Source organism: Haplochromis burtoni, unplaced genomic scaffold (genome assembly GCF_018398535.1).
Source record: "Haplochromis burtoni strain Fernald_Lab_line unplaced genomic scaffold, NCSU_Asbu1 Contig_140, whole genome shotgun sequence".
NCBI lineage: Eukaryota > Metazoa > Chordata > Actinopteri > Cichliformes > Cichlidae > Haplochromis > Haplochromis burtoni.
The window spans coordinates 1344801-1355982 of record NW_024582501.1 but is presented as its reverse complement, the minus strand read 5'-3'; the positions used below and the strand labels follow the sequence as shown (position 1 = coordinate 1355982).

At 38.7% G+C, this 11182-nt stretch overlaps 1 protein-coding gene across 3 annotated transcripts in view; it reads left to right on the top strand.

Annotated features, from left to right (window-relative positions):
• Positions 1-8455, top strand: part of caly (calcyon neuron-specific vesicular protein) — an 8995-nt gene extending 540 nt beyond the window's left edge. Inside the window, exons 2-5 of one of the 3 annotated variants that reach the window (XM_005931285.3) lie at positions 2679-2841; positions 3446-3565; positions 4551-4664; positions 6773-8455. In XM_005931285.3, coding sequence (XP_005931347.1) covers positions 2713-2841; positions 3446-3565; positions 4551-4664; positions 6773-7009 — 600 coding nt within the window. In that variant the 5' untranslated portion in view covers positions 2679-2712 and the 3' untranslated portion in view covers positions 7010-8455. Of the gene's footprint in view, positions 1-2606; positions 2842-3445; positions 3566-4550; positions 4665-6772 lie in introns of all 3 variants that reach the window. The other 2 variants (XM_014336478.2, XM_005931284.3) reach the window with 2 other exon arrangements.
• Positions 8456-11182: the final 2727 nt, after the last annotated feature.

Genomic DNA, 11182 nt, shown 5'->3' with positions numbered 1-11182 from the left:
GGTTGTCATCCTCTTTGGGGAATGAATGGACAACAATAAAATCTTGATTTGAGTGCTCCATGGGACTGTATGTGTTACTGACATGCGTTGCAATTTCCCCTATACCTCCACATTATATAAGAGGCTACACTTAAATTCTGTGATTGCCCTCGTCTCCTATGGGTATTAATTAAGTCTGCAGTTCATTAAAAACAATAATGTAGAAAATAAACAGTGGAAGAACAAAATATAAGAATATAAGTTTGCAATATTTGTTTAAATAGCCCAATAATTCAAAACACAACTGCACAGAAATGTGTTTTATCAATCCATATTTCTGGTCTCTGATTATTGCATACACAGCCTGTGTATCTTGCAGCAGCAGTCTTCAATGCAGTAAGTTTAGATATGCATGACCAGTGAACCCTGAAGAACTTGACAGGCGCAGGTAGCAAACACTCTGCTACCTATTCATAGCACAGCATGTATTCACCTTTAGACAGCTTCAAGTCTCCTTCAGTGTGTCAGATATGGGTGATGGATAGAACTGTGAAGTAATCATTAATCTTTTACAGTATAATTGTATGTATGATTGAAACAAGCCGTGGTTGTGAATTTGTAGGATGTCATTTGCAGCTCCTTCAATTTCTGGACTCCTTTCCTGTCAGAGTGTGGGAACACTGAATGTTTGACAGCAGCACTCGACTCATTTGTTAATCACAGATTCAGGATGAATCATCGCACCCGCACTTCACTCCAACCGTGGGGAGGAAAAATGGCGGTCAGCGCAGATGACCACATTATAACCACCCACTCATCAAGAAATATGTGTTGTAGTCTTGAGTAATACCCTAGAGTCAGTCAAGATCTTACCTAACAAAGATTTTAAACATCCAAATGCTTTTTGTTGTTTTCCAAAATGCTGAGAATGTTTGGTAGAAGGCTGTCACATAGTTAAAAATATTTTTATATGCATTTTCCACTTGATGACGGACTAGAGGCTTTAGTAAATGATCCTCTGTCTCCTTCATCAAAAACACATTTCCTGAGCACTGGGGATTTCTCCAGCAGCATACAAACTCTAGCTCTTTGCCTCCTGGTGTGTATCATCATTGTGAGTCACTGGCATCAGTGGGCCAATGGCATCCTTTGCTGGGGGAAGGTGTTGTGTTGCAATGCGTGAATGAGATAAGTGGCTCTTCACCTCTTCCCTCCACATTTAGTTCATTGTCAGAGGAGAAAAAGAAATCAGACAGTTATCTGAGCAGAACAGCACTGAGAGAATAAAGTTTGCATATGTTGGCTATAAACATTAAAAGTGAGAGGCTGGAGGAAGAGATGGATAGATAGTAGATTCATAGATACAGAGTAATAATGAAATATGTTTACTCCAGACTGTTGGGCTGGATAAACAGGAAACAGAGTTGGCTTCTCTGAGTTACTTAAATACTGTATGTCCTCGAGCTATTACCGCACTGATCAGCCCCAAGATTCAAACCTAATATTGTGTCTAGCACCAGGACATTAGCAGCAGATCCTTTGGGTCCCACGAGTTACTGAGTGTGACTTCCGTTGATGAGGTTTATTTTGGCACACCCCGCAGGTGCTTTGACGAGATTGAGAGTTGTTATGAGTCTTTGATGGGTTTCTCATCAAAGACTCAAACTGAGCAGTTTTTACAGTGTGGCATGCTGGGGAAGGTTGCTGCCGTTGGGGAGTGTGCTTTATCTACAACAATGCATTGGTGGGTGGTATATGCCAAAGTAACATGCCCATAAATGCCAGGAACTAAGGTTTCCATGCAACAACGGACTGTAACAATATGATCAAAGCCATTCGTGTCGTGTGTCGACAGTTTTAAAAGGCAGTTAGTCAAGAAATAGCTTGAAATCTGCTAAATTGCTTTCTGTCAAGCGCTATAATATGATTCCAGGAATATACTATGAACATTTAGTTAAATAGGCAGTTGGGTAGCTTAGCGGAAAGAGTAAAAATGTCTACACTGCTCCCCGCCAAGAAATAGTAATTTAAAATATTTAATACGTGTATACATAGTGTTAGCCAGAATACGTAACTTCTAAACAAACACTGGTTGTTATTCTGTGCATGTCAGCAAGCTATGCTCACAATAGCAGTGTTTTTAAATTTATCAAATGCATTATTCACTGTTTTAGCAAGAATTTAGCATGCATTTAATATTAAACACAAAGTGCAGCTTTGCATTATGGCAATTTCATTGATTTTGTTAGTTTTTAATTTAGTCGTAAAAATTAGAAGTGGCCTGAACGTGGCACTATGCAAATTAAAGATATTGCCAAAGATTACATGTTTTTATGAAGCAGATGTGATGGCAGTGCATCTGATAGCTGTTTTGGCAAAGTCAGTGGCATATATTATGTTTATATTTATAAAATAATGTCACTCGGTACAGTCATTATTGCTGTAATTTGCTTTGAGCAAAAGTAGTAGACCAACACACACTTCCTTATCTTAGCTGCGCTGCTAAAATGACTCAAAACTAATTTTCGTGCTCCTTTCTTCTTTTGATGCAGTGTATATTTGTCTTATCCTGGCCCATTAGTCCTCATCAGACTGTTATCTTCTCACTTCCTCTTGTGTCCTGGCAGGGTCCTCAAGCAGCTCTATCACATTTGGTTACAAAAACACTCAGTCTGACTAAATCTGTCCCTGATTCCGAGATCCGTCCGGTCATTTTCAGACAGACGAGCAGCTATGGTGAAGCTGGGCAGCAATCTGTCCGATAAGCTGGAGAAGCAGCCATCTGCGGACGATGGCTTTGATAACATCCCCCTCATCACACCCCTGGAGGTCAACCAGCTCCAGCAACCTTTTGCAGAAAAGGTAAAATTGTACTCCACCTTATTCTTTTTCTGTGCCTGCCCACTTCTGTTTTCTAAAATACTGTTTCCAAGTTGAACACTGGGTGCAACAGAACCACGCATTACAGCATTGCAAAAATGCCCAACAGATTACGACAAACAATATTTAAATTCATGTGGGCATACTTACCTGTCCTCACTTAAACCCCAATGCCGAGAGTGCTATATTTACCTCTCCTTGCCCACCATCCCAGGTTAAAACCTTGGCACCAGCCCACTCAATGCAAGCGCCTCTTTGAATACATAACACAAGAAGAAAGCTCTCAGAATCATATTTTGTCCGATAATGCTCTTAGCAGCACAGGATGTTCTACAGGCTCAGTAAATGATGGTGAAACATTAACATAAAAACACTTTGTAGTTCCCAAATGTGTTTTTAACATATCATTAAAATGATCTGCTTTTGCAAGTGATGCTTTTATTTTTTTACACAACCATCATGGTGTTCAGTGGTAGCAGGATTGCTGAACCTGTGCTGAAAACTGAGGGCATCCTCGATCAACCATAATGGATTAATAGGAATTTTTCCAGGAACTCGCAGTGACAGTGCATTCCCTCTGCTGCAGGTCATTGTGAAAACGTCAACACAGTACCAGCTGCAGCAGAAGAAGAAGAACAAGCTGTATTTTCCCAACATTAAGAAGCTGAATATCAACCTTTACAGTGATGTCTCTGAGAAGGCCAAGGTAAAGGGTGAAAATCTTCACACATGTATAAGTCTGTGTTGTGTTTCTGTTAAGTCCAGCAGTGCTTGGTGGACTTTGCATTTGTTTTAATAAACACTAGCACTGTTTTGAATCCATCATGTGCAATGGCCTGCTCCTCATTAGAGCATTTCATGTGTATTAATGTCTGGCTGAAAGTAGTCCCCAGCAAATGCACTGTATTGATTGCTAAAAAGCGTAGAGCCGAGCTCTTTAATTAAGTTGTTCATTCTATTTGAAACGGCTCAAGAACTCCATAAAAGATTGTAATATGTTGCCTCATTCATTTAATATGAAAGTGGCTAGTGGTGTTTTCTCAAAGAAAACTTAAATAATCATATCAACAACCTATTATATCATGAAAACAGGAGCTGTAAGGCTCTTTTGTCTCCTCTCCTTTCAGAAATGTTTGAATAGGAATCTGTGAAAGAATGACTTCAATTATCACTTGATTTATTACCAAAATAATGTGTTCATGTTCTCAGTAACTAATTTAGAGTGTTTTTCAGTACACCATGATATTTCTTTTGAAAATTATATTTACAATAAGCAGGATTTATTCTTCTTCCAATTGATAGGTCACAGCTGTATGATCATGCATAGCGTCCTCGGGTTTTCAATTAGATCCACTCCTTTGCTCATCATGTTGGGTTATAAAAAAGTAAAAAATCTAAATGGCAGTGGTCAAAATGCCGAACTGAAGGCTTCAACATGGTAGTCCAATCGATAATTTCACAGTGGGTCCTTTTAGACTATAGCAGCTATACCCAGGCACCAAGAAAGACGAAACATCTATTTTGACAGAGCTATAAACGTCACCATCTTCACATATAGTCTGTGTCCGGAGCTAAAGCACCTGGTGGCTAAAGGCCATAGACATAGGTGGAATCCAATTTGGCACTATATAAATAAAACTGAACTGAAAAGTATTGTCTTACATTCTGTATAACTATGTGTTTTTCCTCAGATCACAGGTCTGATCCTCATTACTCTGGCCTTTCTGACCAGCCTGCTCCTTTTGCTCATGTACAAAGCCATGTGGTACGACCAACTTACCTGCCCAGAGGGTTTCATCTTGAAGGTGGGCAGCGTATCCATGTGTGCACAGCGAGCTTCTTTATTTTACAAACACCACGCTTAGCATAAACACATGTCTCGTAACCATGTGTCTGCACACATGCCCACACAAAGTCAGATCCTTCCCCTGATTTATGTTCATTTCCTAACTATGACTAAATTTTAAATTATAGCTTCAACCTACAAAGTAAAAATTTACGTTATGAAATATTTTAAAGCTTTTATTTCTTAGAAGGCCGACAGATCCTCATGATATGAGTAATACTGTCACACACACACACACACACACACACACACACACACACACACACACACACACACACACACACACACACACAATCATAGATGTACAAATAGTGATATTTTTTTTAATATGGTTCAAGGAAAGAAAATTATCGGAGATGTTCTATTATCTTCTTGCAGCATAGCAGAGAACAGCTGAAGAAGGTCATAGTCTCATCTTTCTATATCACAAACTTATTACTGTGGAAGTAGTCTGCGTGGAGTACTTCGACAGGCTACAGTGCAGCTCGTCTGGTGTTTTCTTCTCCGCACACTCTCATTTCAGTCACTTCAGGACTAACACAAACTCATCGTCTGCAAACGACACCTTGGAGGCATCGTGCACCAAATCAGCACAACCGCGAATGTTAGTTAAAGGGCCTGTCTCGCAGTGGAAAATGAGAGAGTGGGGTAGATAGAGAGAGAGTGGGGGAAGGAAGGGGAGTGACAGCCTACTTACTGGTCAGGCAGAGATTGGGATGCCCGCTTGTGAATTGTAGGGGTCTTTAATTAGAGCTGAGCGTGACTAAACTGTGATTAAAGGCTTAACGGTGAGGGGGGGAAGCAAGGAAGGGAAGGGGGGGAGGATGGGAGGAGGACCTTCCGGCAAAGCTTTTGAAGTTTTTGCCGGTTACAGTTGCTTTTAGCATTTTTCCCCCTACTAATGTGTTGTTAGAGACATAAAAAGAGGATGGAAGGTGGAGGGTGGTGTAGTCACTGCTGTGCTTTTCAGAGGCTTGACTCCTTGCTTTTAGGGAAGGTCAGGTAGTGGATTCTCCTTAAGGGAAAGACTTGCAAGGTCAGGGACACTTACATGGGCCCTTTTCAAAACACAACCATAAAAGGACAGGCATTCAGTGTCTTGGTTTAATTCACCCACATAATTTCATATGTATCTTTAATTCTGTTAGGTAAATGTGAGTCTAAGGATGTTCTGAAGGATGCTTTAGCCTCAAGTGAAGGCTTATTGGGGATATGAATCTTTAATTATGTTTGTGCACCAAGCATTTAAACACCCTCAACTGTATTACTTTTCTGTCTGTAAAAGTTCTTCACACTCTGATACTTCCTTGTATGTTTAAAAGCCTCAATTATCATCTGGAGTACCTTTTACATATATTGTTTTTTAAATTGTTTTCTTAGCCTCTGAAACAGCATTTGAAAGTAATCTGTATGTGGTTTATTACATGTGGATGTAATACAACTTCCTGAACAGGACTGAAACATGGTTTTACACTTTAACTCTTTCCAGCCCCACCTAATGTATGTGAAATGCAAATGTTCCACTCAGCAGTTTGATGTGCATTGCATGTGAAAACAGGCAACATTCGACCCAGGATTACTTAGTTACTGTCTCAAGCTTCAGAAGCTTCTTCCAAAAGTGCAAAGACAAACAGTAACCTATGACAGCTGCTGGCTTCCATTTTTCAATACATTTTTGTAAGTTGTTCTTGTAGAAAACCAGAATGCTCAAAGCAGCTGCACGCATGATTGAAAATGAAACAACAAGGTGAAACATACAGAAGAGCACGGATATAAATCAGAATACAATTAAACATTATTTTAGGTAAACTCTATAACAGGCACAGAAAACTATCAGTCATAATTGAATCTGTAATATCTAACTAATATGATGCAAATAAATGGTTCTTTATCCCCATGGACTGTGCTTTCCTAGTCATAAAACAGATTGCTTCCTATTGGACCAGGTGGAGGAAATCTGCAGTTTATCTTGACTCAGGATAGCTTTTGTTCTGTGATGATGATGTCAAATCAGTGTGTGAGTAATACTGAAAACACCAAAGCTGTTTGTATATTTCCCTCTAACAGCAGAAACACTGCACCCCTGCAGCTCTGGAGATGTACTACACAGAACAGCAGGAGCAAGGTGTGCACGGCGGCACCAACGCCGGACTGTACGCTGCTCTCAGCCACCTAAACCAGGTCAAGAGGAGCGGACCTGAGCTGCCATCGCCATGGTTACCAGTCATCAGCGCTTTGAAGGAGGCTGAGGTGACCAAACCAGGCAGCGAACCGCTGAAAGGAGTGCTGGAAGCAGATGAGTGAAGAATGTGTAGGGGAGAAAATGACAATGAGGGGCATGGTGGATGTTATGTTACTTTATTTTTCGTCTGTGTGTGCGTGTTTGAGTTTTTTTTCTTCCCTCAGACAGCTCACTGAATCACTCGCTTATACTGGTGCTCCAATGTAAAGGCATGCGTGCGTGTGGTGAGTTCTTGTGGTTAAAGGCAGGAATGTGCATGACTTTTACAGTGCTACTGAGTCATGACTAAAGTCTGGATCCGGCGTGTGTGTCCGCACTCATGTAAATACTGTTCACTGTTCATGCTTACATTAGTATGAGCTCATGTGTGCATGTTTGCATTCATGTGTGGTGTATATACGTATATACTGGGTAATATGTGTACTCATCTGAGTGAGTTGGAGGTGAGAGAAGAGAAGCAAGGCGAGAACTTGCAGTGAGAACTGAAGATAAGTTTTTAATGAGTTTCCCCTCATTGCGCTGCCTTGTTATCTTGCCTCGTCTTCTGATTTAGTCTTAGAGCAGAATGTATGAAGTCATTATTGAATGTGCACATAATTTGACTATTAAGACATTTTCCATTTTACTGAATTTAGTTGACCCCACATCTTATTATGTCTAGACTTTTAATTGCAGTTGTGTAAGGTTAAAGCCAAATTCGGATTTTGGGAAACAGTTTTGTCATAATGGGTTATTGGCTTTGTAATTAATTTCCAGAAAAGTTCACTTAATCAGTATTAATTAAATACAAAACACAATTAAGTATGCATCACTTAAACATGCTGTTTGTTTTCTGAATCCACTCCTCATTTGATGACTCTTGTTATGTCACATTATGATGTGAGCTACTTTCTGTAATGATAGATACAGCTTAAGAGCCTTTAATGTATTATTACAAACAAAACCTGTACTGTATGTTCATGTAGGTACGCTTATTGTGAACAGTAGCCAATTACATGACGTTCTGTTTTCGTTCTTGTTTAACTTATGTTGCTATAAATATTGTGTAAAAGCCTTTATGGTGAACACAGGGTTAACTTATCACAATCCTGATGTATGAATAAGCTGCTCTAACCATACAGTAGATATTATAAGTGCTAATTATGTGTTAAAAGCGTCTATGTTTTTTAAATGTATTTAATTAACAAATAATATATCTGTACAGTATTTAATGTGTCTTGACTCTAAGGTTTAGTTTGGAAAATTGCCGATGTAAGAAGTATGAAGAATTTCTCTTGACTTTTCTTTATGTCTCATTCATTTTTTTCCTTTTTTTCTCCAAATGGCATTAATCTTATTTTGGAACAGAACTTTTCATGTGAGTCGGATGAATCTGAGATCACAGCACAGCTTGTTTCCAGTGGTTTAACTGCCAAACATTTACATCAGGCACATCTGTTCTGATGTCACCGACTGAACAGAAATAAATGTCTGAAGTGTTGAGTTCTCTCACTCAGAACCGGCAATGATGATTTTGAGTCATTGCTACTAATGAATTGAATTAATAACTTAACATCACTGATGATATTTTAGAAACAGGTGTTTCTATCCTCTGCAGTAAAAGTTGTCCTTGTCAGAGGTTTCAAACATAGTCTTGGCTTATGGTTGATTATCTATTATCTATTATTCTGTGTAAAACAGTTTTACCAACAATAAGTTAATATGCACTCACTGGCCACATTCTTACCTACACCTGTTCAACTGCTCGTTAACACAAATATTTAATCAGTTAATCACGTGGCAGCAATTCAAAGCATGTAGACATGTAGACATGCTCAAGACGAACAGCCAAAGTTCAAACTGAGCTTCAGAATGGGGAAGAAAGTTAAATTATTTTAAACATGGCATAGTGTTTGGCTGGTCTGAGTATTTTAGCAACTGTTGATCTACTATGATTTTCCCACATAATTATCTCAAGGTTTTATGGTTGGAAAAAAGAGAAAAAAATCCAGCGAGCATCAGTTCTCTGTGTGAAAATGACGTTGATGTTACAGCAACTCAAATATCCACTTGTTGCAAAGGAAATATGCAGAAGAGCATCTCTGAATGTACAACACATCAAACCTTGAAGCAGATGGGCTTCACCAGCAGAAGAGCACAGTGGGTGCCACTCTTGTCAGCTAAGAACAGGAAATTGAGGTTGCAGCTCACGCTGACTCACCAAACTTGGACAACTGAAGAAAAATGTTGCCTGGTCTGATGAGGTAAATTTTAGCTGTGACATTTGGTTGGTAGGGTCAAAATTTGATGAGAACAACATGAAAGCATGGATCCATTCTGCCTTATATCAGTGGTCAGTGTAATGATGTGAATACTTCGGGTCACTTAGTAACAACTGTGGATTGTTTAAATGTGGAGTAACTGTGTGACACAATCATGTCAATATGGAGCAAAATTTCTAATGAATGTTTCTAGCTGAATTCATGAACTCAGGCACTTCTTAAGGTAAAATTGGGTCCAACCCAGTACTAGCACAGGTGTGCATAGTACAGTGGCTGGTGAGTGTATATGGTATTTCAGTGGATGTAATGCAATCATTTTAATGCACAAAACCAAAGATAGTAATTAGGCACTATTAAGGTATCAGAGCTTCACTTGACAGTATTTAGCCTAAAATAAGTTACGATAGCAATATTACCATAACAGCTATAAATAACATATTATCATTCAAATTTAGCTTATCTTTAATGTATGTTTTTTTTTTCTCCTTTAATTTTATGCCTTGGTAGCCACACGCTGTGGTGTTGACTAGTAACTAATAATTACTTTTAACTTTTTACTAATTACTAGTGTTTTTTCATCCCCCTATTGTATAAAGTGTAACAGAGTTACTGGATTATTTGTATATTGTATTATTAACATGAAATCAATATGGTATTCTATCTCACGTGTTAACACAAGGACATCCTCACAGAACTTGCAAACTAGCAACTTCAAACTTTGTTAAATGTACGGTTACATTGTAACCTTGGTTCTCCGAGTTAGAGACTATCGCTCCTCTCCGTTACATATGTAACGGACTTTCACTAGTACAAACTAGATAAATAAAACAGGACCTCATGTCACACAAATGTTATAAATATTCTTTAAGTAATCATTATTATTATTATTATTATTTTGCTTCATTTTATCAAGCTAATGAGTCACTAAACAGGTTTTATAGTGAGTTTGTTTCTGAAAATAAATCAGAGACAGCTTGTAATTGTTCCTTCAGTTATTCTTGAGTAACTTTTGTGACACATTTTACTTATAAAACATGCATATAGCCAAGTATATTTTAAATACAGAACTGCTCTTTGTGACTAAATATTTCTGTAAAGACACTTTGAATGCTTTCCACACATTCCTGCTTTTTGAGCTACATAGGAAAAAGGGATCAGTGCATATTTTTTAATATTTAAAAAATGTAATCTTGAATTACCGGCAGAAGAAAAATGTTCGGCTCCGTTTACACTCTGTTGCTCAAAGATGATCAGTATGCATAGAATTCAAAATATGACTCTTTCCATCTCCTCAAACTTTAGTTTAGCAATTCAAAGCCAAGCCACATCCTCTTATTCTCTCTCTTTGCTGGGTTCACTGCTGTGAGCCTGTCTGCATCTCATTTACACTCACATATTTTCACACCATTGCTGTAAACCCAGGGATGTGTGGCTCAAAGACTTGAAGGTGTGTGTGTGTGTGTGTGTGTGTGTGTGTGTGTGTGTGAATATGAAGCCATTAACCTAAAGTTATGTGTTTGATAAAGTTTATGTGCAACTTGTGTCTGTTACAGTATATTTAAGCCTTCATGTGGTGTGTGTGTGTGCATGTGTGTGTGCGTGTGTGTGAGCAAGTGAGTGAGAGACGCTGTGCTTAGGTTGTTAATTAAATCTACATTACACCCTGTTTACCCTTTAGGGTCCTTTTTTTTCTCCTCCTCACTGTTGTTGCTGAGTGACATACTTTGAGATGCTGTTGGCCCAGGGCATGGAATTAAATAAAGTGCTAAAAAATATTTATTGGTGCATTTAAAGGTCCCATGCTTGGTCAAGGCATAGCATGTTGTGCCAAAAGGGCTTAGATTCAGGGCCTGAGGAAAATCACGTAAAATCAGCCGAGTAGTCACGTAAAGGCGGCCAAGCCTATTTTTCCTGCTTTATAGCATCAACAGATCTGAACAGTAAAATAGCAGGTTGGCTTTTTAATTTGTTCTG